Genomic DNA, 25,864 nt, shown 5'->3' with positions numbered 1-25,864 from the left:
AGCTGGCAGAGGGGAGATTCAGACTAGACATCAGGAGGCGCGACTTCACGGCCAGGGCTGCTAGGGTCTGGGACCAACTTCCAAGAGGAGTGGTGCAGGCTCCTACCCTGGGGGGCTTTGAGAGGAGGTTAGACGAACACCTTGCTGGGGTTGTTTGACCCCAGTACTCTTTCCTGCCAGGGCAGGGGGTCGGACTTAATGATCTGCTCAGGTCCCTTCTGACCCGACCAACTGTGAAATGATCATTGTTCGCTGCTCTGTTTAAATTCTCAGCCCTTCCCTTGCTGGTCGCCATTCGAGCACTGAGCGTCTGTTTCAGCTCCACCTGGTGAAACGCTGCCCCTATGATCTCAGCTGCCCTGCACCCCTTTATATCCCTCTAGCCGTCGTCCTCCTCTCTGCACGTGGACAGTGTGGAGGAGCCCCCTTGACTTCTTGGGGCACTTTTGTATGTTCACAGATGGACCCAAAGTTACGTCCTTCATTTGCTGACATTGTCAAGACACTGGAGGACATTCTGAACCGCCTGAAGAACGAGGAGTCAGAACGGGAGAGGAAGTTCCTGAATCTGGATAGCGCTGAGAGAAAACCCATTTCCAAAGGTGGGTGGGTGTGCACGCGGGTGTGCATGTGCGGCAGGGGTCGTTTCCACAACGGCTGTTAGAGATGATTCCAGCGAGGATGTGATGCTTGTCATCACAGTGACCGCTCCCAATTCCCAAAGAGGCCGTCAAACCAGGTGTAGTGTTTAAAAGCACGTGTGCGTGCGTACACCACGTTTTCTTCCAGCTCCTTTAAGAAGCTCCATCGACAACCACGAGCTGGAGCATATCTTGGCTTTGGTGTCTGGGTACGATAGAAATATCAGAGCTGCCCCTCCGAAACAGTCCGGCGGCTCGGATCAGACAGAGTGCATCGAGTATGTCAAGCACTCTTATGAGCACAAAGCCCTGTCGTGGCCCGCATGGAAGGCAGCCCTGCCCCATCCAGGGCCCCTGTGTCTTTTGCCACGTCGCCCTGCATTTCACAACGCTCTGCTGCAACTCCAGCCTTTTTTCAGATCCTTTCTTCTGCAAAGCTAGGTGCTGCAGCACAGCGAGGCCAACTCCATTAGAGGAGAAAGGACACTTAAAGGTGACCTCTGTGGGCATAAACCAGACCAGGACAAATGAACAATACCTCCCCACAAAGCCCAGTGGCTCCTGCTGCACAAGTTAGATCTTTACAGTCTTGCCTTCGAAGGCCAGCATCCCAGAGCCAGCGGAGAGGGCAGGGGGTGGCCGAGTGGCACAAGCAGCCTCTGGGTGTGGCATGTGGCAGGGTAGGGAGCAGAAAGCAGAGCAGTGGATCAGGCAGGGGAAGGAGATCAGAGTGGCTCCGGGGGGTGCCGGGCATCTGCATTGCGCCCTGCAGATGTTCTCACAGCGCCCCCTGGTGGCAGAAGGGGTGGGAGCGCTCCTTTGAGTTTGGGGAGCAAGCTGGCCAGACCCCTCCTTGCACGGATGTTCGGCTTTGGGGGCTGACGGCCCGGGAAGCAGAAGCAGGGTAGCTCTGAAGCCGAACAAAGAGCGCGGGCACACAGTGGAAGTTGTCCACAGAGGAGAGTAGGGAGCAGTCCTCTGTGCCCCAACTTCTCCCCAAAAGTTCCCTGATGGATAAAGAAACAACACACGGGGTTCTTTTCAATCACTTCCACCGCCACTTTGGACTAGCAAGTTCCTTCAGGCTTCAGCTGAGCTGGAGCAGGGTCTCAAGGAAATACAGTCTACATGTGTCACTAGCAGAGGTAGAAACCAAAAGGAATAAATCCAGCCTCGTTCCTACCACGGAGGGCGGATTCAACAGTCAGCTGCAGCAGAAGTGTCCTCTTTGCTGCCAAGTGCAGACACAGAAGTAGCTTAGAGTGAGGGGCAAAGGGTGTCTTTGAAGGAGGTAAGGCTGGGTAATCCAGGGGGTTGATATGCAGCGAAGGAAGGGTTTTCTTTCTTTCTTTTTTTTTTTGAAGGATGCTTGAAACATTTAAAAAAAAAAAAAAAAGGCAGGGGGGGAAATGGGGCAGTTTCCTCTGGGGTTGCTGGATCTGTGCTGCTCTGTCAAAGCAAGCATGTGTCTAGGCAACAGGAAAAAGGAGAGTTGGGCTAATTTATGACCCAGGAGCACATGCGTGAGAGAGAGAGAGAGTGTGTGTGTGTTGGGGGAGGTGGAGGAAGGATGCTCCCTGTTAAAGCGCAGCTCTAGGAGCTGAGGAATCTCCCTCCTTCATCTGGTTGCCCTGCCACAGCTCTGGCATGAAAGTTGAAGGGTGTCTCTCTCTCCCACCCCCTCTCCCCCATTCAGGCCTGATCGAGAAAGGACAAGGAGTGAAACGCCTGAGTTCACTGGATGACAAGATCCCACCCAAGTCACCCCGTCCGCGCCGCAACATCTGGCTGTCGCGCAGCCAGTCGGACATCTTCTCCCGCAAGCCCTCCAGGAAGATCAATGTCCAGGACCCCTACTACACACCCAATAAGGGGGCAGGCCGCAAGGTCAACCCCTTCAATGCCAGGGAAGACCTCAAGGGGGGAAAGATCAAGTTTTTCGACATGCCGAGCAAGTCTGTCATCTCCCTGGTGTTCGACTTGCACTCCCCTCAGGCAGGGGGCTTCCCCAAGGCTGGCCAGTCCCAGTCTCGACTGGCATACAGCACGGACTGGCAGGAGTCCTCCCTCCCGGGGAGGCGGTGCCGATCTCTCCCGGTCTCCCCTGAGATCCTGCATAAGGACTGTGCTCCTTTTGGGGGTCTGTCTTCAATGGTGAGCAGGTGCGACTGCAGCCAACTAGGGGCCGAGGTCCGGCAAAAGCTCTTGAGCAGCAGTAAGTACGGTGTGGCCGAGATCCCCCCCTTCCAAGCCAAGTCTTGCAGGCAGGAGTCTCCTTCCCTGCCTGAGCCGGAGGAGGACATGGACTGCTCCAACGGGCCAGAGTCCCAGGAGGAGAACGGGTTCTATCCAGTGAGCAACACATACGAGACCCCGGCCTGCTGCCAGCCCCCGGCACCAGCTCGGCCTGAGGTGCTGGCCTACAAGGAACTCTCCACCCAGAACTCGGTGACCTCTGAGGAAGGCGGCTCCTTGGAGCTGTTTGCCAGCGGTACTCCCTCGGAGGACATGGAAGTAGAGGACGAGATGCAGAAGAACCTGCTGCCGGCGTCTTCCCAGGCTCTGTTCAGTGTTAAGCCCTCTCTGGAGCAGGACAAAGACATGCTGCCATTCAGAGGTGGGGGAAGCTCTGCCCCACACCCACTGGCACCCACTGGTGCGGCAGCAGCTGGTGGTGCGCAGTCAAGGTGTGACATCTGAGGAGAGCGCATGAGCCCCCACACCCGTCCCTGTGGGGTCAGCGGTCCCCAGACACTGGGCTTCTAACTCTCTAGTGCTAAGTCTCAGAGCTCAGGCAGCCCGGGCGCATCCTAGGAGCAGCAGGAGGCTGCCGAGGGCATCTGAAGAGACGGTATTTAATTTCCCAAGTGTCTATTGCTCCTTAGCTCACTGCAGCAGGTGACTACTGCAACTGCCAGTGGGCAGGATGCCCTCCTGGCTGGGGTCCCAGAAGCCTTGCAAGCCTGCATGCAGCAGGAGCTGGTACTGTGCACATGGTCGGACCGTGAGCTCCATGCAGCTTCCAAGCACCTGCTCTGGCCTTGGGGATAAGAGAGGTGTGTTTGTCTGAAGGACCATCCATGCCCTTTTACATCTCTGCATTGCCCTGGAATTGAATCGGAAGCCTGCCCAGCTGTCTTGGGCAGAGCTGGGCAAGTCTAAAGCATTCGGAGGAGTAGGAGCAGGGGGTGAAGTTCTGGCTGAAGGGCTGAGCAAGGAAAGAAGTGTCCGTCTGGCAGCAGGGGAGCACATAGCAGCTTTGCCAAGCACCTGCTGACCCACGCATATACAACAGGACCTTCCCTTGTTTCTTGTTCCTTTGGGAGTCCGTTCTGATCTGTCAGCACTGCTGCACTAGGCTGGCCCAGCAGCCCAGTCCCAGCCGTAGCACCAGCAGGACACAGGCTGCAGCAGCTTGTGTGCACAGCCCTCAGTGCGTCCCAGTCCTGATGGGGAAAGAGAGATGCCTGCAGACTCGAGGAAGACTCAAGAGCGCAGGTACCAGGCAGTCTTGGGAAAGCGCCAGTTGTGCTGGCACGTTTTTGTGGTGTGGAGGAAGCTGAGTTGTCACCATCTCGGTGCTGGTCTCCACTCTGGGAGCCACCACTGGGGCACTGCTGATCCCAGCCGCGCTCACACCAGGCCCCCTTGCCTGCTTTCGGCCTTTGCACCAGGCCGTTCTGAGGATGCAAGGCTCTTACCACCACAATAACCATCTGCCCCTGCTTGAAACCAAGCAGCTTGCTCCATAGGTACAGCCAGGAACAGGAGGCTGCAGGGCAGTGGAAGCGGCAGCAGTTTTTGGCCATGTGAGCGCAATGGTGAAGGACCTTGTCTTTGGGGGAACGTGCTGGATTCTCACGGGCAGGCAAGAAGCTTATCAGAGAACCCAAAAAAGATCCATTTCTCCCAGTGAGCTCCTTCCTGTCTCTTGGGCATTAAGGATGATAATCTCTGTCCTTTGGTGGACACTGGAAGGAAGCAGAGGTGCGTTTGAAACCCCCCCCTGGTGGGAGCCCTTGTGGATGTTGGAGCCTGGCCCGGCCCTGCCATGGAGGCAGAAGGAAAGCTTGTTCTAGGATAGTAATTTGCACAGTTTCCCACACAACCCTTCTTCACCCACACCTCCCCACTCTCTCCCTGCACAGCCACTCTCAGCCCCGCTGGTCAGCTTCTCTGCAAGAGGTACGCTCGCTCTGGCCCCGTCTCAAAGCACCAAAGACGGCCGAAGAGGGCTTGTCAGAGCCCATTTGAGAGGGGTCAGTAACTCCTTCCTGGGCCACGAGGAATGCCAGAGGTGGTGCTACCTGTCTGAACCCAGCCGGCAGCATCGCCCCGTAACGTATTGGCCCTGAAGAATCGAATAGGAGCCTCAAGCTCCTTTGTGCAGCCCTTGCCAATAGGCAGCTTTCAAGAAGGGGCATCGATGTCCCCCTGCCCCTACACTCCTGCCTCACAAAAGTGCCAATTCCCAGCACGATCCTTTTCCTGTCCCATGTGGCCTCCGGGGCTGGGGGAGCCGCAGAGCCTGGTAGGGAGCCCCGCTGGCTGCTCAGTCTCTAAAGGGAACAGCGTGCCGGCCAACACGTCTTCACTGCCAGCTGATCCTTGCTGGGCATGAGGGAAACCACCAGCTTCGGCACCAGTGTTGGCTGCTACAAGGCCTGTTGGGGATCTTGACTCCAGACCAACGAGCAATAATGACACCAGGGGCTGTGCAGCTGGGACTGTCTCTGGGCTGTGGATGAGTCTGTCCTGCTTCCACTTGTGGCCCTGCCTCGGAGGGGAAGGGGAAGGACAAGGCACCTCCTCGCTGGCTCTCACCTGCCTTCGCGCTTCTCCGAGCACTGATCCCAGGTCAGCCAGTAACACTGCACCATGGGCACCTGCTGCCCTGCACGGTTCCCCCGTCATGTTAACAGACCGCGATGTTTGGGTGGAGTCGGTCTCTGGCACAGCCCTGGCTCCGGTCACAGCAAACCCATCTGTTCCCAACTCCTGGTTTGTCTGAGACAGTAGCTGGTAAAATACCCCCTACTTGCACTGCTAAGAGGCTCTTCGTTTGGGAAACAGTTCTGCTCCCGGTAGCAGGCCAGCTGGCCCAAGGGGGACGCAGCTCTCTGGTTTTGTAGCCTCTGGGGATGGGAACCAGGAATGCCACCTTCACACCAGGCCTCTCAAGTCCTTGCTTAAGTGGTGGATGTGGCACAGAAATCCAGTTTTGAAAGGGGGCAGTATTGGTTACCGCCAGGCCTGGCGGGTGGTCTGGATGTGGCAAACACTAACCCTGAACAGCCCCTCGAGCAGTTACGTGGATGCAGGGGCATGGACAGATGGGCGGTTTTTACTATTGGGAGGATGGGGGCTTACCGCTCGCCCATCGGTGCGCAACGGCTGAGCTGCCACGGCGTCTGTCTGCTGCTCTCCTGCAGCAAGCGAAGCTGCACTGCAACAATCTTAACCCCCAGTGAAACCGGCAGTATGTTCCTGCAGTTGAGCTGCTGCTTGCCCTGGGATAGCACGGACAGATTGCAGCTACGGCCAACTCAGCTGAACTGCGGTAAGGCCCCATCTCTCCTTTTTCCTGTTTCATCTGTCTGTGGCCTGTGTCCCTTGTCCCTTCATGGAGGCTGCTCTGCCTAGTGCAAGCCATCAAGCCAACTCCTCATTTTATAGGAACGCTGTTTGTTCTGATCGGGTTTTATTATGTTTTCTACTTCCTTCCGGAGGCAATTTTTTGCTCTTTTAAACAGCTGTTTCTACACATGGCTGTGTTCCCAGGAGAAATCTACACCATTTTAATTCACTTTGAATCTTTGTAAGTTGGGATGAGTTTTAAATGTCTTATAAGCTATTTTTTTTTTTAAAAAAATTGCTGATTGATACAATACAAGTAGGACGGCACTTGCAAATCACTGCCCCAAGAGAGGGGCTGTGGGGCAAGGGGCCGCTGGGAAGGCGTTGGCGTATTATGGGTAACAGAATATTGGTATTTCTTGCCAGTACAACTAAAGACACTTGAATGATTCCTGTTTGCACTTAATGCTACTGTTGTATCGCATGTCACTACATTTCTATGCAAAAAACAAATAACCTTTTCGGGGCAGCCGGATGTTTGATTTAAATATGTTTTAAAGATCTTTGCCAGATGACTATCTATTTTCATATTTATGAAGGAGTTTTACGTCTTAATATTTTCCAGTCTGTAAATAGCTAAACTTGTAATTAAAGGCTTAGGGAGAAGTTTGTAGCCTGTGTATAATAATAAGTTAACACTGCCAGGAAGAAATCTTTGCAAAACAACTTTTCTAATATTGTGGGTATTTATGAAGCTGTAAAGAAAGCAAATCCTGTTTATGATGTCAGTTGCTCTCCCGCTCAGGCGCGGATGTCTGTGTTGTTGGAATCGCAGTAAGAAGTAACCAAAGATGAAGCCAGCAAAATTATTTTCATAATTTTTCTTGGTCAGTTTTTTTGTAAATTGTTTCCCAACTTGCTTTTAAAATAAAAAGAAAACCAAGCGCTGGCTCCTGTCCAGGTAAAAGCTACCTCCCCCCCCCCCCCCCCCCCCCCCGCCCCCCCCCCCCCCCCCCCCCCCCCCCCCCCCGACTCCTCACTGGTGCTTACGGTCCAAGAACAAGCAGGTTTTATCTTGCATTTGTTTTTGAAGTGGTGAGGCCTTTGCAGGGCTTGGCTGCCTCTGTGCACAACCAACTTGTGCGGCTTCCTGACAAGCTGCGCTGCTGTACCAGCAAGCACGGGAGAGCCTGGGCTGCCCTCCTCCCAGCCTGGTTAAACACAGACCCTCTTATTGCAAACATAGATGCTTCAGTGTTTAACGGGGAGGAAGCTACGTGGCCCTGGCTGCTTCACAGCAAGAAGTGTCCCTGCTGCTGAGCTCAGGGGCTAGGCTCTGGCTTCACAGCTCGGCTCATTACAGTGGGAAGGCAGGGCAGGGTGGGGTAGCCCTTGAGAGAGTAGCTCGAGTCTTGCTGTATTTAACTAGGTTCAGTAAGGAGAGGTGCAAAATCCTGCACTTGAGCCAGAGCAATCCTGTGCACTGGTACTGGCTGGCAGCAACTCTCTGCAGAAAAGGACCTGGGGGTGACAGGGGACAAGAAGCTGAAGAGGAGCCAGCAGTGCGCCCCTGGTGCCAAGAAGGCTACTGGCATCCTGGGCTGCAGCGGCAGGAGCAGTGCCAGCAGATCAAGGGCAGTGCTTCTTCCCTCTGTTCAGCACTGGGGAGGCCACAGCTGGAGTCCTGTGTCCAGTCATAGCCCCCACTGCAGAAAGGATGTGGACACACTGGAGAGTCCAACAGAAGGCAATGAAAATGGTTGAGGGGCTGGGGGACAGGACTGGTGAGGAGAGGCTGAGGGAACTGGGCTGATTTAGTCTGCAGAAGAGAAGACCGAGGGGGATTGAATATCAGCCTTCACCTCCTTGCAGGGGGATTGCCAAAAGGATGGAGCTGGCCTGGTTTCGGTGGGGGCAGATGACAGGAGCAATAGGCTCAAGCTGCAGCAAGGGGAGTTGAGGTTGGATATTAGGGAATGCTCTCTCAGCCCAAGGGTGAAGCACTGGAACAGGTTCCCCAGAGAAGTGGTGGAGTCTCCATCCTTGGAGGTGTTTAAGCCCTGGCTAGACTATGCAGCTGGGGCTGGTCCTGCTTGGAGTTCCCTTCCAGCCCTTATGGTCTAGGACCCTATGAACTACCAGTAGGTTGGTGTCAGCTGAGACCACTTGTCATCCTGCTTTCCTGGGGGACCTTCCTCTGGTAGGTGGGTTTGTTCACATGGGGATAGGTCTTTCTGCCTGCTTTGCTCCTCAGCTGCTGCACTTCATAGAGGTGCTGCTTGGACCAGAGAGTCTGTGTTCAGGGGGACCCAACTCCAGCTCTGCCTTCAGTCAGACATGCACAAAGTGGTTCAATACATGTACAGTACCAGAGCTCCCCCTCCCCAGAAGTCAGAGTCCAAGCAGCTGGTTACCAGCCCTAGGAATTCCTGGCACAGCAGCTGAGTGCCTCAAGCAACTTTGCCAGTCAGTGGCTGCTGGGGCCCTGCCTGGCACATCCCAGAGTGCCCCAAGAGCACCACTGCTCCCTGCCTGCGCTCCCATGGGCTCTATGGGGAAGGGCACTTGGGCAGCTGGGAGCAGGGATGGCCCAACTCCTGGCTGAAGCAGCCACCCCCTTTCCCTTGATCCTAGGGGCCCCTACCTCAGGGCAGGAGCCAGTGGATAAGGTGGCAGCAGTGATCCCCAGTCCCGGGCGGCCCCACTCAACCCCCAACCTTCATGAAGCTCTCACCTTGGCCTCAGGAGCGTGTGAGAGTTCTCCAAAGAACTGAGCTTGCGCAGACTGCTCCTGCCACCCCAGTGGGCTCTTACCTCAGCCGCTTTCTTGCAGGGAGCAGTTCTATGCCACCACGGGTGAAACTCCAGGTGCAGGCTGAACATGGGCCCTGGCCCCCAAAAGCTCCATGCTTGAGCTCAGCCAGAGCTGGCACAGATCATGTACTGCCCCAAAGGACAAGCATGTAGGGCTTTGGGGGAAGAGCAGTTTAATTGTCCTGGCATTAAACAAGAACAGGATGGTCCCTCCCCTCACCCCACAAATTGTTCATGGAGTCAAAGCCTCAAACTTCTGGAGGGAAAATGAAAGAGCTAAGCCTCCCCCCAACCCTTCCCCTGCCCCACACTAGCCACTGGCCCAGGCCAGCTTCATCTTCTGGCAGTGAGCTTTGGAGGACTTGGAGAACAAGCTCTTCACGATCTGCAGCGGCACTGACTTCCCACTGAGGTACAGCTTGTTGTGACAGTCTGGCAGCCACGGCCCCGACTCGCCAGCCGTCCCTTTCTTGAGCATCCAGACATAGGCCATGATGTAGCCAGTCATGAAGGCGTCAAAGCCAGCGCGGTGAATGCCCCCATATGCAGGTGAGGCCTCGGCCTCCGGGGGCTTCCCACCGGGGGCTTCCCACCGGGGGCTTCCCACCGGGGGAGCCAGCAGCGGTGTCCAGGGAGCAGTCTTGCGGTGGCAAGGAGCCTGGCTCTGCTGTGCCTTCCTCTTGCTCGCCATGGCAGGCGCTCCCTCCAGCGGTTGGTTGTGTGGTGCCCTCCTGCTCCATGGCACTCCCAAACTCCTCCACCCTGACATCTGCAGTCCAATCCACGGTGCTCTCTGCCTCCTTGCTGGGTGCCTTCCCCACAGGATCCGACCCCACTCTGCCCTGCTGGCCTGGGCAGCACTGCTTCCGCGGGGGCCCACCCTCCCCGTTGTGGACCCCCTCCACTGCCCCTGGCTCCTCCGGTGCCTTGACAGCCTCCTCCGCATTCTTGCGCCTCTTCCACCTCTGCTTCCGCTTCTTCCGCTTCTCGGCCCGGAGCCGCTCGTCCTCATCGATGATGAGGTCAATGTTGTGGGACTGGGTGCACTTCATCCCATTGGGGCACCACCCGTAGGCCTGGCAGGAGGAAAGGGGGAGACATTAGCACAGCCTGTAGAGCAGGAAGAACCTCCCGTTCCCCTACAGTTGCAGCCCAACTCCAACCCTCCTCTTGGGGCCAAGGGGCAGCCAGGAGGCCCATGGAGCCTCACTGATCACCTGAGGCGATCTAGGGAGTCAGTTTACAGCTCTGCAGGCCACAGACAGCAAATGATGCTGGTCAACTAGCAGCAGGTGCTGGGGTGGTCTCTTGCGGACCCTGTCCCATGCCAACTCTCCCTGTTCTCAGAGCCTGGCCCAGGCAGTGTGTATTCCTCACGGGGGGGGGGGGCCCTGGCATCCAGAGTGGGCCACCCCCTACCAGCAGTCCGTGCCCCTGGGCACAGGCTTATTCTGGGCTGCTTGTTTCCACTCCAGCTCTGAAAGATTCTTGACTGCAAGGACTGTTCCTGAGGCATGAGACCAGGTGACCAGAGCTCCCCGTCTGCCTTCCCTGGGCCTAGTCCTTGGACCTGCAGCAAGGGACAGTCGCACGACTCACCGAGAAGGTCTCACAGACAGAGACCTTGCTGGCCTGGGCTGTGCTGTGGTTGCCGCCCTCCAGCGAGCAGTATCGGTAGTCGATGTAGTGGGCCATGCTGGCGGGGTAGCTGCAGAACTCTACTGTGAGGTGCTGGCTGCTCGAGTCCTTCAGCTTGATGTTCTCCCGCTTGCTGGAATGCACAGAGGCGCAGTGAGGCTCATAGCTGAGCTCCCCGGGCCTTACTGGGGCAGGGAGGGGAAATGTTTCACCTGGAGACCATCTCCTCTGCTTCTCAGAAGTTCAGCCCAGGCTTGGGAAGGTCTCCAGGGAGAAGCCACCTTTTAGCAGTTAAGTCTGTCACCAGGGTGAATATTCAACAGCTCCTCCTCCTCATACCCAGTGAAGGGTCCTCCTGCCCTGGTATGGCTTGGCCAACGAGGCTGGGGGTGCTAGGCAAAGCTGCCAGGGCAGGGCAGGGCAGGGCAGGTCCAGCCTGGTGACAGCCAGGGATGATGCAAGGGAGCTGTATGTCAGCAAGTGAATGGGTCCAGGGTGGGAGACCCCCTTGGAAAGGAATGCCAGGGAAACCCTCAGATGAGGGCTGGGCAGGGAGGTGTTGTGGTCCTGCCCAGCTCGGTCAAGCCTGTGGGACAGAGACTGCAGGGCAACAGCGAGTCAGGTCTGCAAGTGCTGAAGCCAGCCCTGCCTGTTCACAGAGGGCTTCCCCATCTCAAAGCACCCGACGGTTGCAGTCGGGGAGCACGGGATTCCTCAGGCGCAGAGCCAGGACTCTCTTCCTGGGGGAACTCGTGGGGCTGCCTGCTGCAGGTTGCCTGTTCTAGAGCCCTGCTCCTGCTGCAGCCAGAACTGTCTGGAGAGGGCAAGAGATGGACCAGGCTGCTTCCACCTCCTGCCTGCAGGAGTGCATGCTACCTGGGCAGCAGCACATCCCCATTGCTTGGGAAGCTGTCAGTTAGGCTCTGAACTGAAGTACAAACCACAGTTGTGCCTTGTGCATCACTGATGGAAGCACTGTACTTGCATGTGGAGCTCTCCTGCCCCTCCCTGGAAATCCTGGGGATGGATGGGCCCAGCTAAAACCTCCACCTTCCTGTTGCCCGTTTCCTGCCCAAGCTGCATGCATTGGAGCTAACACATTACCCAATGTGTTCGGGCCGGGGCCTGAACGCTCGATGAAGACCCAGAAGGTACAGAACGACACCAAGCACTCTGCGCCCTCCCCCCAGACCCACCAGGGCTCCACGTACCACTTCTTGTAGGCATACTCCAGGTAGGAGGCCACGAAGCGGGTCTCAAACTCAGAGGCATACTTGCTGTCATAGATGCCGGCGGGAAACATCTCCGAGAGGTCGGCGGTGAAGGTGCCCAGGCTGTCAGGGAGGTGGGCGTAGAAGCACTGGTACAGGAACACCAGGTCGATAAGCCCGTTGTGCAGAATCAGGGGTTTCTTGGCCCGGATCAGCTCCAGGAAGAAGGACCGCACGCTCTGGTTCTGGTTCTCATTGCCCTGGGAACGGGAGTGCTCCGATTAGCTCCATGCTACTCCTGGCTGTGCAGAGGCCTGTCCCCAGTACAGGCCTGGCTACACGTTCAAATTCAAGCCAGCTTGGAACTAGCTATAGCAGTGTTGCACATTTTCAACCACTAGATTTGTAGCAGGTTAGCACTCTTTAGAGCTGCACTGTCATTTTCATGGGGTGATCATTATTTTGCCCATGAGGCTGGTCTAAATTTATTGTGTGATTCACCAGTTAATTGTGTAATATATGAAATACGTAGCAGGGGCCTAAGAAACCTTAATGGGGTCTGTCCCAGGGGGTGGGAGTGATCCTTCCAGCACAGGGCAGCCTGGGGCCATGCTGCAGTCAGGCACCTTTCCCAAGCAGGCACAGATGGGGGTCCCAGACCACCAGCCAGCCCCTAATTCAAGTCCCCCTGTGCACTGGCCTCATGATGGCTGCAGCTTCTTGGACCTGCTTGAAGCAGGTTCCCCCCAGCCCTCTGCGGGTACTGGAGATATAGCCCCACCCTTGAAGCAGGTCTCCTGCCGGTTACCATGCTGTGAAGGGGGCCGAGGACAGGAGCCCACCGGGGCACCAGTACCTTGTCATTGCCCTTGTGGTAGGGGATGCCCTGTGAGTACTGCTTGTTGAAGTCAAAGCCGTGCTGCACAAGGAACTGCACCGACTGCGGCTCGATGACATAGTCCTCCATGCACAGCAGCGTCAGGTTGTAGATCTGCGACAGGTAGGTGTTCTCCGACTGTGGGGATGGGCAGCAAGGACTCAGCCTGGCTACAGAGCCCCATGCATCCTTGCCTGCCCCCTGCCCCCAGGTATCTCCGATTTCAATAGGACCTGATGCTGGTTTCCCTCAATGGGAGTGTTCTTTTCCTTCATCAGGTCCTTGCAGACCCCCCAGCACACACTTCTCCAGGACATCAAGAACTGAAGGCAGTGTCTGGCACAGCCTGGGAGGTCACAGCCCCAACCTACCTTTTCTGGGAGCTGCTTGAAGCAGGCGATTCCCAGTGACAGGACAGAGCGGGTCTTGGCGGCATTGCAGACGGCCTTGTATCGCTCCTCGATGCACCTGGGCAAGAGGGGGTGTGAGGCATCACCGCAACAAGCAACTGATCCCAGCAAGCACAGGCGGGATGTTCTCAGGGTGAGAAATGGCGTGCAAGGCGGAGCGCCCGACTGCTCAGGTTTCACGTCTACGTAACCGACCAAAGCTGCATCAGCCATGAAGAGGGGCAAGATCCTTGCTCTCCCCCTCCACGCTCTGATAGAGCGGGCACCTCCACTTGCTGCTGCTCCCACCTGCCGCCTGGTCGCTAGCGTGTGTCATCTCCTGCCCGGGAGATGGAGCTGTCCCAGCCCCAGGCCTGCAGTTGGGCGAGTACAGGACAAGTGCCACGTGCTCGTTGGTGCCATTCATCTCTCATCCCTGCCTCAACTCTGCTCCCACCTTGCTCTGCCTGGATGATTTCCAGAATGAGCAGAGCCCCCAGCCTCAGACAACAGACAGATCAAAGGGGACGAGGAAACCAGACTGGCATCAAGGGGAAGGCATGAAGCATCTGGTACCGAGTCACCTGATCACTGGGTCACCCTGCCATACCCAAGCCTCAAGAGGCTGTGTTTCAGGACCGGTGTGAAAACTGATGAGAACAACCCATACTGCTTCATCCCGGGGTGGCAACCACTTACTTACTGGTTTAGCAGGCTTTTCCTCGTTCCGAGGCCGCTTAGCTCCTGCAGAGAGGGGAGACTGGGTTAGTCGGCTTTGTGCCATCTCCTCCGGAGCCTGACGTGAAGAGGAAGATCAGCTTCTTCCCACAATGGTCAGGGAGCAGTGAATCGGAGACCCGGCTCCACTCTCAACCCTCAGACATTTTTGTGTGAAGAAGACTCTTCTTCAGCAAAAGGGATTTATCGTTTGCTCTCCCTCGCAGTACGACTCAGGGTCATAACGTGAGACTAGTGGGTAGAAAGTTTACTTAACACTACTTTTTTGTTTTTTGCACAGCATGTGGAACTGGTGGCCGCATGTGGAATGCGGTAGAAGCTGAGATTCACAAAGGGATCGGGCACGGTCTCGGGACCGAGGGGCACGGCCTCCGCTTTCTAAACCTGCACGGCGGAGCAGGGGAAAACCCCGCTGGGATCCAGGTCGCTCCCTGCCAGCTGCCATGCGCCACGTGACACTGGGTCAGATGGAGCTGGGGCCTCCCCCAAGAAACACCACGCCTGGCGTTCGCTGGAGGCAGGTCCCACCTGCTGCATCTTGTAAACCCACCAGGCAGCTCAGGGTTCCCACCAGGCCCTCGGGAAGGCCCCTGAAATAGCGACCCGGCCATGCGGTAAACGCACGAACGTCCGGATAAAATACGGAACGGGCCACGCGGTTATCGCACAGAATTACTGCGATACCTCTGCGGGGGGGTTCCCGACTATCTCAAACTGCACCGGGGGGGCGGCGCAGGCTGGCCCGCTCGCGGGCTCACCCCTTCCCGCCCAGGAGCTGCTCACCGTGTCCACGGCCACGAAGCTGGAGGTGCGCACGGCCAGCAGCATGGAGGGCCACAGCTCCTTGAAGTTGTCGTTCTGGACGTCCACCACCGGCACCTGCCAGCCGGGCATCGTCCCGCCGCGCTCGCCCCGCCCGGGACGCACGTGTAGGGCTCAGGTCGGGCGCAGGCAGTCTCCCGGGATAACCTCCCCAGGGGGCCTTCTCCTTCCCCCCGCGGACGAGGGCCCTGGGAGGCGCAGACTCACGAGGCCGCCACCACCGCGCTCAGACCGCCGCCATGATACCGCTTCCGGGGCGTTCCGCTCGGGGTCCTTCCTTTCTGCAGTCGCGTCGGGTCTGCCCGCGCAAGTGCCCTGTCGGCTCGCTCCGCGCTTTCGCGGTCGGCCTCGGCCCACGACCCAGCTCGGCGCCGGGTCCCCGCCCCGCTCGGCGCCGTTTGGACGCGACAGGCGTTTGCCTCGGGCAGCCCCCGCGGGGTCCTCGTGGCTGAAGGAAGGGCGGGGAGGAATCCAATGCTCTGATTGGTGGCTGGCCCGCCAGTCCGCCTGTCAGGAGCGCTGATTGATCAGTGAACCGCTAATCCCGCCCTTTCCCCCCTCGGAACGAGAACTCGCCCGCCCGCCTCTTCCGCCCTTCCGGCGCTCGTTCTGATCGGCTCCTGTTCACCGGTGAGGGAGGCTCTGATTGGTCCCCGCGACACGGAAGTGTTTTCCCGGGAAAATTCAGCGTGCGGGTAAAGGGAGAGCGCTCGGTGCGGGCGGGAGCCGCGTCGGGGCATGTGGGGCCCGGAGGCTGCCAGCCTCTCATTGCCCGGGGCGCACAGTCCACAGCGTACGGTGCATGGTCCACGGGCCAGGGTCCCCGGTCCACAGTGCATGGTGATGGTCTGTGGTCCATGGCGCACGGTCCACGGCGCCTGGGAGGCGGGGGGCTCCCACGTCCACTCACACCTGTTTCCCCTTGCCCCCAGCCAGGCCATGGGCAGACTCGGAGCAGCAGCTGCTGGCATTGGGCGCAGGCCACAGCCGGGCGCGGGGCCGGCGAAGCGATCGTCTGGCAGGTGCGGGGCGACGGTGGCGCCCCAGAGAGGTGATGTACCAGGAAGCGCTGGCGGGGCTGGGCTGGGACGGCAGCAAACGCGGGCTGCCGGCAATCGCTCGGTTGGGGGGTGACCTCTAGGATGCGTTTGGGGGTGACCAAAGAGTCTGGTTCTCGAGCCGCGGACCCGCCCGCAGAGGCAGCAGGTCTTTCCGCAGGGGAGAGCAGGGAGCAGGCTGGGATTCCTCTCCTCTGCTTCGGGCGGCAGGGAGATGCCTCACCTGGAAGCAGGCTGCTGCTTGGTTGAGGTTGTGGTGCTGTTGGAGTCGTTCGGCTCCTCCCAGCTCTTGTTGTCCCTGTCTGTTTTCTTGAGTTCAGCTTTCAAGCGTGTCCTTGTCACCTTTTTGGCAAATAGCAGCAAAGCCTGCCTGCGAGTGATGCTGGCTTGGTTAGTTCAGCTCCTGTCAAGCATTGGTCTGGCTTGGCCCCGAATTCCCCGCTCTCATGAGAACATAAGAGCTGCTGTGGACTGGGTCAGACCCAGTCCCAGCATCCTGTCACACCTCAGCGCAGAGTGGAGGCTGCAGGGAGAACAACTGGGTCCAAGCAGGGTTTCCCCCCGTTACTCTGCCTCTTGCAGCCTCCAGCACCGAAGGGCTGATGCAGGGGCCGTGTCCCTCGCTCCCCTGCTCAGTAGCTCCTGATGCCCCTTTCCTCCAGCACGGGTCTGACCCGTCTGAATCTGGCTGGCCTCTCACATTCCCCCACATCTGGTGGCAACGAGTCCCCCCTTTAATGCCTCTCTGGGTGATAAAGAGCTGCCTTATGTTAGCTTAAAACTTCCTACCTGTGGCCCCTAGTTCTTGTCTGATGAGAGAGAGCCACTAATAAATCTCTAGCGACTTTCCCATTACTATTTAACATTTTGTAAACCCTTATCGTGTACCCATCGTGCAGGACCTGGCTTTAACACGTGGCCTGGATCTGGCCTGCACAGCGGGGTCATCCAGCCTGCAGACTTTGCCTTGATGCTGGGTGCAGTGGGGCATCTTGCCGTAACGGCAGCCAAGTGCCCAGTGGAGCCCCAGACTGGACACCGTGCATGTTGGGTCCACGATGCGGGGCCGGGGGAGGGGGAGGAACGTCTGTGCCTGATCCAGCCTGCGGGGCTGGCCCTGCGGCATCCGACCAGCCCATGAACTGTTCGCATGCCACTTGTCGGGCTGGATGAGTTCGACAGCCTTGCTTTAATGCCCGCAGGGGAGCTCAGCTCCCTGCCTTCTCAGACCTCTGCCTTGAGCGCTCTTCTCTTGCAAGTGGTACCGCGGGGCTCCTTGTTTTCAGTACCTGCCGCTGTGCCGTGCTCTGTTTGCTGACTGCAGCAAACGGGGTCAAAGTGGCATTATCCGAGGCAGCGGGGGCCGACCGTTTTGGCAGGCGTGTCCAGGTTGGCCACCTCTCATCTAAATGAAGGCTGTTTGGGGGTCATGAAAGGCACATACAGAACAGTCTTTGTTGTGATGAGCTTTGCCTTGTTCTGATGAGATGAGGGTGTTGTGTTAATTCCTTCATTGTTGTTTAATCTCATGGTTCTGTTCGGTCTTGGGATTGGGTGGGCGGAGGGGTTAGTGGGTTGGGTTCAGCATATGGGAGCCTGGAGGAAGGGGCCTTGAGGCGGGGTTTGCAGCATGTAGAGGCCTGGGAAGCAGCTGGTTGAATCCTGCTGAGTCCTGGCGGTGCCTGCGCAGCCCTTGGGAACCAGTGTGGCTTTGTGGCAGCTGCCGTCTTCATCCTCGTGGTCTCTCCGGGCAGATGGAAAGTCTCTTTCCTTCCTTCCCCTCTTCTCTGTCCATCCCTTTAGCAAGTGGCCCCGATCCTAACTGGCATCTCTGTGTGTGTGCACAGGAGCAAACTGTCCAGCACCTGCCCAGCCGTCTGCCTTCCATCTTTTTGTCGACACAGCCGAGATTGAGGCCTTTCGGACGTCCTTGCTTGCCTGGTACGACAGATGCAAGCGGGACCTTCCCTGGAGGAGACTGGTAATGCAGGACAGGGTCGGACGTGGGTTGTCCGTGGGGCAAAGGGACAGGGCCACATCCTCGGTGCAGCCGTGGAGCTGCAGACAGATTGGCTTTCTGGCCAGTGCTGGTCTCCAATCCTGAAACCAGACGTGCTGGTTTCCTGGTGTGTTTCCATTCAGTGCCGCGTCCTCCTGAGGCAGGAGATCCTGGGTCTGGCTGTCTGGTTCAAGGTTCCCAGGCTGCAGAGAGGTGTTTATTCACCCTGAGATATGGACTCTCCTGTTCCTTCTCTCTCCTTGCAGGCTGTGAGTGAACCGGACGTGGACAGAAGAGCGTATTCAGGTGAGATGGTTGTCCCCAAAGGCTTCTCTTCTCTGATTACTGGGGCGTGCTGGCGTGTGGCGGGATGATCCTTAGCTCGGGGCGGGGGAACAGCAGCCACGCATGGACTCGGTCGCACCCCTTTCCAAACCTGCCTGCAGCAAACACCCGCTGAGGCCTCTTCAGAGGCCAGCCCGTATGTGCCCACCTGCACCTGAGCCCTGCGGGTCTGTGGCTTGGTCTGAAGCACAGCAGCAGCCTGAGGGAACAGGCAGGTGCTTGGGACACACTTCACAGCCTCGGTGCTGAGCCTGCCTCAGATACATGCCCGTGCCCACGCGTGCATGCATGTTTAGGTACCATATTTACTTGAATCCCAGGCGAGGTATTTTCCCCCGTTAACATGTCCCTTGTCTTGGATACGAGGACTAGGGAAGCTCCGACCCCAACCTCCTGCCTGGGGTTGGAGTTCAAGATGCCTCTTTGCCCCCACTATTCACCTGCCCCTTGCAGCCTTTGCTCCCTGCTACCTCTGCCCCCTCTTTCTCTGGGGGACCAAGCTGAGGGGGGGGATACAGGTGGCGGGGAACAGGCCACGTGACACCCTGCTGCTTTCCATGCTATAGTTGAAGGTGACCCTCTGATAACTGGACTCTAGACACGGGGAATTCGAACATGTGTCTGAATTGTCAGCATCTAGAAACTCATTCTGGTGGGGGGTCGCCTTAAATTTGAAGCTGTTTTGGATTTGGGTAAATATGGTAGATGTAGGCCAGGCCCTGGGAATCTCTGCTCCCCCCAGTTCCCCAGGGCAGGCAGGGACATGGCACGAGGGGACGGCGCCTCACGGGCCCCTGCGATCGTATTGCTTCCTCTGCCTGCAGTGTGGGTGTCGGAGGTCATGCTGCAGCAGACGCAGGTGGCCACAGTGATGGACTACTACACCCGCTGGATGCAGGTGAGCTGCCCGCCGCCCCGGGGGTCCCCTGCATGGCCCCTGCCCAGCTCTCCCCCGCTAACAGCCCCCTGCTTCCTTTGCCCGCAGAAATGGCCGACGCTGCAGGCGCTCGCCGACGCGTCGCTGGAGGTGAGTCCTGGAGGAGAGAGTACGGGTGCTGCTCTGGGTCTCTCAGCCCCGTAACGCCTCGTGCTCTTTTGGGACAGGAAGTGAATGCACTGTGGGCCGGCCTCGGCTACTACTCGCGGGGGAAGCGGCTGCAGGAAGGAGCTTGCAAGGTACCCGGGGTGGGGGCGTTTCCTCCTGCCAGCGGCTCCCAGGGGAACCCCAGCACCATGGTCCCTCTGCTCTGTCACCGAGGGGTCACCGGGAGCTCCAGCTGGGCTCCCAGTTGCCCCCTCCTCGAGTTGGGCGTCCTGCCCTGCTGTCTCACTGGTCCCGTCCGACCCCCAGGTGGTTTCCGAGCTGGCAGGTCGGATGCCCCGGACGGCTGAGGAGCTGCAGAAGCTGCTGCCGGGAGTGGGGAGATACACAGCAGGCGCTATCGCCTCCATCTCCTACGGGCAGGTAATGAGAGCGCTGCCCAGGTGCGACCGCGGCTGGGGATGGGGGCCCCGTGGGCGGCTGTTCTGGTTCTGCCTCGAGTGGCACGTCCCGCTTGCCGGTTGCCCACCCTGGTGCCCAGGGTGCGACATCTGAGGACCAGCCAGGCTCTCCCAGGGGCACCGGGCGTTGAGAGGAGGCCTCGTGCTGCAGCCTGGGTCTGGGGTGTCTGTGCCCAGCCCCAGCCTGGCCTTGTTGCCTGGCCTCGCTCCTCACCCCAGAGGAGCGCAGGCTGGCCCAGCTGCCCTCCCAGCCTGTGCGCTCCTGCCCGATAACCGCTGCCTGTCTGTGTTGCGCCAGGCCACGGGCGTGGTGGACGGGAACGTGACGCGGGTCCTGTGCCGCCTGCGGTGCCTCGGCGCCGATGCTAGCAGCCCGCCTGTCACCGAGCACCTCTGGTAGGAGCTGCGCCTCGGTCAAAGAGGCGAGGGGAGATGGGGGAGGGCGTGTGGGGCGGCACGGTGCTGGCTCCTGCCTCAGCCCAAATGCACCAGCCTGGTCGGGGTGACTGAGGTGGGCCTTGTAGGGGGTCTCAGGCCCCCTCTGATCTGGGGATGGCTGGGGTAGGGGCGGGCTCTGCTCTGCCCTCGTAGAGCAGGCAGGCTGCTCTTGTCCGTCATTCACTCCTTCGCCAGGCCACCCACACCCACTCCTGCCGCCGTTCCCTTGCAGGGACCTGGCCCACGTGCTGGTGGATCGGGCCCGGCCCGGAGACTTCAACCAGGCGCTGATGGAGCTGGGGGCGACCGTGTGCTCTCCCAAGACCCCGCTGTGTGCGGAGTGCCCCGTGCGGCCGCACTGCTGGGCACAGCGCAGGGTAGGTCTGGGCCTGGCCCACGCAGAGGATTCGGGCTTGCGCGTGGCCCAGGGGTCAAGGGGGCAGCTCTGCCACAGGCTTCCTTCGTGGCCCTGGGCAAGGCCCTTTGCCTTGTGGGGTCTTCGTTTCCCTCCCTGCCTAGCAGAGCTGTGACTTGCTGAGTCCCGAGGTCCCCTCTGGCCCTGCAACGCCACGACCACAGACCTGCCTTCCTGCTGGGCTCGGGGCCCCTGTCAGCAGCAGGGACCGACGCCTGCGGGGAACAGCTGCAGGGGCTGGGCAATCTCACCCTGGGGCTGCGTCATCCCCAGGGCAGCGTCTAGCCCGGTTCTGCACGCCTCATCCCTTGCAGGCCTGTCTGTGGACTGGATTGGGCCCTGGAGCCAGCACCAGTGCCCAGGCCCATTCCCACCGGGGCAAGCCTGTTGTGCTTTGAGCCCGGGTTACGCCGTTGCAGGGCACGATGGCAGGGGGCTGTCCACACCAGACTCCCCACGGAGCTGGGGCGAGCGGACCCACTGCCCTGTCGCTGACCCCATCTCCGTGCACAGGTGGAGAAGGAGCTGGAAGTTGCCTCCAGGAGACTGCTGGGAAAAGCCCCCTCCAGCTGCCCCCCGGGGCCTGACATCGAGGAGTGCGGTAGGTGTGGGAACGTGGCCGCCCCGTGGGGAGGAAACTGCTTGTGCCCCTTTGCTCACCCTCTGCAGGGTCCTGTCTGGGTTGGGGGGCGGTGGTCTCACAGGGACCAGCCGTGTGCTGGAGCCAGGCGGGGCAATGGGGCAGCTTCAGGGTCTCGTAGAGGGGGGTTTCGCTGGGGTTGTGCTGGGAAGGGGCAGTGGTGCCCGGCAGCGAGCTCTGGGCGCGGTGGGAGGAGGCAGGGCAGCCTCGGCGGGGTCTCACCCCGCAGTCTCTGCCTGGGCTGGCCAAGGTCCCCGTCTGGGGTCTGAATTGCCGGCTGCCAGAGCAGGATGCGCTGACAGCAGGCGGCGGGTGCTCGTGGGCAGGGGAGCGATGCGGGGTTCACGGGCTGCTTTCACGTCTGCAGCTGCCGGCGCCTCGGGGAGCTGCCCCTTGTGCCCCCCTGCCTCGGAGCCATGGGACAGCAGCCTCGGCGTGGCCAACTTCCCCAGGAAAGCCGCCAAGAAGCAGCCCCGGGTGGAGCGGACGGCCACGTGCGTGCTGGAGAGGAGCGGCCGCCGCGGGGAGCCGGAGTTCCTGCTCGTGCAGAGACCCGGCTCAGGTACCGGGCTCCAAGGGTGCCAGCGATGCTGGGAGCTGGAGGGGGGCGGCTCCTTTCTCCAGAGAAACAAAGCCCCTTCCTCATTGCAAGGCAGGCCAGCGGGACCCTGGGCGGCGTCCCCGCCAGCGCAGGGAGAAGTCTCTTCCTCTAATTTCGCTGCCTGCCGCACCGGGACTGCTCTGGGGCCTTGTGCTTGGAGGAGGAGGTGGGCGAATTAGAGTCCAGCAGAGAGCAACAGAAGCGGGCGCCGAGTTCAGGCTCTCGGTTCCCGCTGGCAGCCACGGGGCGTCCGTCCCGGGTGCTGAGACCCGTCTCTCCCAGGCTTGCTGGCGGGGCTCTGGGAGTTCCCCAGCCTGCTCGTGGCCCCGGGGCTGAAGGAGAAGCAGCAGAGGGAGGCGCTGGCGGGGCACGTCCAGGCCCAGACGGGCACGGCCATTGCAGCAGGACGCCTGCGGCACATCGGGGAGGTGAGTCGGGCCGTGCGGGGGTCAGGGCCATGCCCTATGGGCCTGGCTTCTCTGACTACCGGGGGCAGCTGCCACGTGTCTGGACAGACGGGACCTTGCCCCAGGGCCCTGCGGCACTGGGAGGGGGGTAGCAGTCGTGACAGGTTGCCACTGGGCTTCCTGGCACGGTGTGTTGGCCGATTTTTTCGAAAGCTCGGTGGGGTCTTTTGCACCTGCTCCATCCTCCATTGCCCTGATTATAGGGTCCCCGGGTTCCCTGTTCAGCCCCAGTGCCCCGCACCCCTCAGCCAGGTCCTGCCACTCATTGCCCCGAGGCTGAGAACAGACACAACTCGGCTCACTCGTGGTTCCTCCCTCCCCCCCCACCCTGCCCTGCGGATGGTAACACCCCGTTCCCCCTCTGCATCCCAGGTCGTCCATGTCTTCTCCCACATCCACCAGACGTACGTGGTGTACTCCCTGCTCCTCGGCAGCCCCGGGGCCACGGCGCCAGCGAAGCAGGAGGAGGAGCCGGAGCTGCCGGCCTCCCGGTGGGTGACGAAGGCTGATTTCCAGGCAGCTGCTGTCTCCACGGCCATGAAGAAGGTACCTAGGGGCAGAGCACCCAGCCGTGCGTGTCCCTTCCCCTCTCGGGGTCTCCTGCTTTGCACCCTGCGGCCGTGGGGGCCAGCAGGCCCCCCTCCCCGGCTGCCGGGCTCAGCCCTGGTCTCCCCGCAGGTGCTGAAGGCCTGCGAGAGGCAGAGCTGCGAGGAGAAGCGACCCCGCACGGTGAGGACCTCGGTGCAGGCACGGCCAGCGTCTGGGACTGCGGCACGGCACGTCTCAGCCCGGCCCTGCGCGGGTAGAGCTGGGGGAGTCTCTTCTTTCCCCCGTGTGTAGGGCCCAACCTGTCTCCTGGGATCCCCTGGGCATCTCCGCTTCTGCCCCGGGGTCTCAGACCTTGCCAGGCTCCTGCCCTCCCCCGGGGCACCTGAGTGCAGTCTCCTGGAGCAGCTTGCTCCACACCTGGGGGTCACAGGTGGGGCCAGGAGGGGATTTTCTCCCCTTGCGGGGGGTGCCAGCCATGTTGCTGGTACGGAGAAACCCAGAGGTCCCTGGCTGGGGGCTGGCTCTCCCACTCGGAGTCAGACCCAGGACCCCCTGTGGGGTCGGGGTCGGGCAGGGGCAACTCCTCCCTCCCCGGGAGTGGCAGGGCCTTTGTGCCACACAGCTGCATGCATGGCAGGGTTTGCCCTGGCTGTTTTGGGGGACTCCTTGCCTCCGTGGTCACACGAGCACATGGCACTGGCTTTTTCCTCCATCCCTGAACCCTGCCCCCTGCCCCCAGGTCTCCAAGCGGAAGCGGGGTGCCGCCCTCGAGGATGCCCCCCGCCCGCCTGGCTGGGGGAAGGTGGAGACGGCTGCAGCTGGCAGCCTGGCCAGGGGCCAGCTCTCCCTTCACGCCTTCCTCAAAGCAAAGTGACTGTGGTCTCCAGCTGGGTCGGTCGGGATTGGAGCCCACTGGTGAGTCCTGGGGCGCAAGCTGTGGGGTGTCGTCCCGCGTTCGGTGTGTGGCTGTCCTCCTGGCATCCTCCAAAAGAACCAGAATCGGCCGCAGGGTGGCCGCGGGGCCGGCCGGTATTGGGCCCCGGACACTGCCGCTGTACACGCGATAAAATTAATTGCGTCCGCCAGGTTGTCTTCAGGGCTGTTTTGGGTGTTTTTAGGGTATTTAGTCCTATGAGTCTCTCTCCTTGCTTATTGGCCACTTCTCCCAGACTCTGCAAGAGCGCTCGGTCTGTCTATAGTTATGGGCTTATATTGAGGGGGAAAAGCCTGGGTTGTTTTTGTTTGTTTTTTAACCCTCAAAACTGAACCTGAAACCGGGGGGTCAGCCTGTGCGTGGCTGACTTGGATGCAGGGTGGACTCGTCGCCGGGACAGGACGTTTCCTGCAGGGCGAGAGGCGCTGACCCTTCCCTGCCATCTCCCCCCGTAGGCATGGTGGGGTCTGCGTGCACCTAGGGATCGGACAGTGATGCCACGTGGAACCAGCTGTGCCTCCACCCGCTGCCCGTCTGCTCCTCCCAGCCCCCAGAGACCCCTGCGCGCGCCCTGCCGGCGGGGCAGTCCCGGCTCTCTGGAAGGCTGTATCGGACGCTGGTCGGAGCACGAGGCGCCGGCTCCTTTTATCTCTGCTTTTACCAATGTTTTCCTAATAAATCCTCTTTTTTTTTTTTTTACTAAAACATTTAGAAGTCAGGTTTGTGGTTCCACTAAATGTCATACGACTCCCTCCTTCCTTGAGTCCTGGAAGCAAAATAGCAGGGAAATGCCTGACCCCAGCCAGGGCAGAGGGTCCAGCAAACGGCGCGGGAGACAGGGCTGAGGCCAACCAGAGCCGTGCAGGACCAAGACACCAGCTTGGTGCCCCGTGCGCATGGTGGGATTCGCTGCTCCATGGGCAAGCGGCCGCCTCCTGCACTTGCTGCATCGCCCACCCCCCCCCGGTCCGTGCTGTGTCCGGCGCAGTGCCCCCGGGGGCACAGACCATGCCGGTCCCTGTCCCCAGCAGGAGAATCGGGTGAGCATGTCGCATGCAGCCTGGCCACAGAAAGTTCCTCGTGGGAAGCAAAAATTTCTGACTTTTAATAATTCGGTAATTCAAGTAAACAACGAGTTCCCAGCCCTTATGGGGTAAGTCTCCCCCGCGGGAGGAAACAGCAGGAGCGTGTGTGCTGGCGCGTGTGGAGCAGGGGCTGCCCTCGTGCCCCGGAGCACGGCAGCGTGGTGCTCCGCGCTCCGTTTCGGGCAGGGCTGGGGCCGAGCTGCTCCCAAGACTCGAGGACGGAGCCGGAGCGTGGTTGCAGAGGGGAAAGCGGGGCCCTGCAGCCCTGGGAGTCTGCCAGCCGCCAGCCGGGGGAAGCCCCGCGGCTCTGGAGGGTTCCCGTAGCTTCTAGCCCCAGCCTGGACTGGCCTCGAACCCTGCTAGAGGCGCATGAGGCCGGAGCGGCCCCGGGGGCCAGGGGGAGGGCAGTAAAACCCAGCGGCAGCAGGAACGGTGAGAAATTGGTGCAGCCCCAGCCGGAGGGGCCCTGGGAACGTCGCCCCCCCAGCTGCCCGTCTGCCTTCCCAGGGGGGCGAGCCAAGGGCCCTCAACCCACTTGCAGCCGCCGTGGGATGCGAGGCGCTGGGTAAGGATCGACCCCGGGCCCTGGGAGAGGGGAAGAGGACAAGCACGCCCCCCCAGAACTGCCGTCCTACTGCTGCCGGTCCATGTAGCCCTGTACAGACTTCCACAGGGCCCGGATGTTGCCCTCCCCGAAGCCCGAGGCCCCGCGGCGCTCGATGAGCTCCAGGAAGAAGGTCTCCTCGGGGAAGAAAGGCTTGGTGAAGATCTGCATCAAGTAGCCCTGCGGCGAGGAGGTCTCCCCCGCCAGCTCCGCGTCCAGCAGGATGCCGTGGCGTGCCAGCGCCCCAGGGTCCTGCCCGGCCCCCTGGATCTCTTCCGCCTTCCCCGGCTCGCTGTAGTAGGCGGGGGGCGGCTCCACGAACCGCACGCCGGCCGCCGCCAGCGTCTGGGCCGCGGAGACGATGTCCGCGGTGTGGAGCCCGATGTGCTGGACGCCGGCCCCGCCGTGCTGCGCCAAGAAGGCGTCCACCTGGTTGGGGCCCTGCTCCGGCAGGGACTCGGCCAGCACCAGCCTGCAGCCGTCCGCGGGCGCGGCCCGCAGGCCCACGAGCCGCAGCCC

General features: G+C 60.2%; 4 protein-coding genes across 6 annotated transcripts in view; 2 read left to right on the top strand and 2 right to left on the bottom strand.

The window, feature by feature from the left end:
- The window catches only part of TESK2 (testis-specific kinase 2), a 101,805-nt gene extending 94,921 nt beyond the window's left edge, over positions 1-6,884 (top strand). For all 3 annotated transcript variants that reach the window (XM_019531333.1, XM_019531334.1, XM_019531335.1), the window contains exons 10-11: positions 461-602; positions 2,338-6,884. In XM_019531333.1, coding sequence (XP_019386878.1) covers positions 461-602; positions 2,338-3,341 — 1,146 coding nt within the window. In that variant the 3' untranslated portion in view covers positions 3,342-6,884. The remainder of the gene's footprint in view (positions 1-460; positions 603-2,337) is intronic.
- Positions 6,885-8,747: 1,863 nt separating this feature from the next.
- On the bottom strand, positions 8,748-14,974 carry TOE1 (target of EGR1, member 1 (nuclear)). Its single transcript, XM_019531332.1, has 8 exons — positions 14,669-14,974; positions 13,851-13,891; positions 13,130-13,226; positions 12,738-12,896; positions 11,882-12,141; positions 10,632-10,803; positions 9,626-10,108; positions 8,748-9,594 (listed from the first exon to the last, which is right to left on the bottom strand). Exons 1-8 carry the CDS (start codon positions 14,777-14,779, stop codon positions 9,343-9,345), a joined length of 1,575 nt encoding a protein of 524 aa, XP_019386877.1. The 5' UTR covers positions 14,780-14,974; the 3' UTR covers positions 8,748-9,342.
- Positions 14,975-15,150: 176 nt separating this feature from the next.
- Positions 15,151-24,349, top strand: MUTYH (mutY DNA glycosylase). The gene is made up of 17 exons (XM_019531331.1): positions 15,151-15,402; positions 15,640-15,758; positions 17,613-17,746; positions 18,031-18,070; positions 18,934-19,007; positions 19,095-19,136; positions 19,214-19,285; positions 19,461-19,574; positions 19,911-20,008; positions 20,283-20,427; positions 20,979-21,066; positions 21,473-21,667; positions 21,989-22,134; positions 22,546-22,719; positions 22,852-22,902; positions 23,462-23,637; positions 24,112-24,349. The coding sequence occupies exons 2-16, from the start codon at positions 15,647-15,649 to the stop codon at positions 23,594-23,596; spliced, it is 1,620 nt and encodes a 539-aa protein (XP_019386876.1). The 5' UTR covers positions 15,151-15,402; positions 15,640-15,646; the 3' UTR covers positions 23,597-23,637; positions 24,112-24,349.
- A 1,022-nt stretch (positions 24,350-25,371) lies between these two features.
- Positions 25,372-25,864, bottom strand: HPDL (4-hydroxyphenylpyruvate dioxygenase like; the record flags this gene model as incomplete). The annotated part of the gene is made up of 1 exon (XM_019530619.1): positions 25,372-25,864. A coding segment is annotated over one exon (492 nt), but the record flags the coding sequence as incomplete, so codon positions are not given.

This window comes from Crocodylus porosus, unplaced genomic scaffold (genome assembly GCF_001723895.1).
Source record: "Crocodylus porosus isolate Cpor-Errol unplaced genomic scaffold, CroPor_comp1, whole genome shotgun sequence".
Classification (NCBI taxonomy): domain Eukaryota; kingdom Metazoa; phylum Chordata; order Crocodylia; family Crocodylidae; genus Crocodylus; species Crocodylus porosus.
This window is presented reverse-complemented; position numbering and strand designations above follow the sequence as displayed.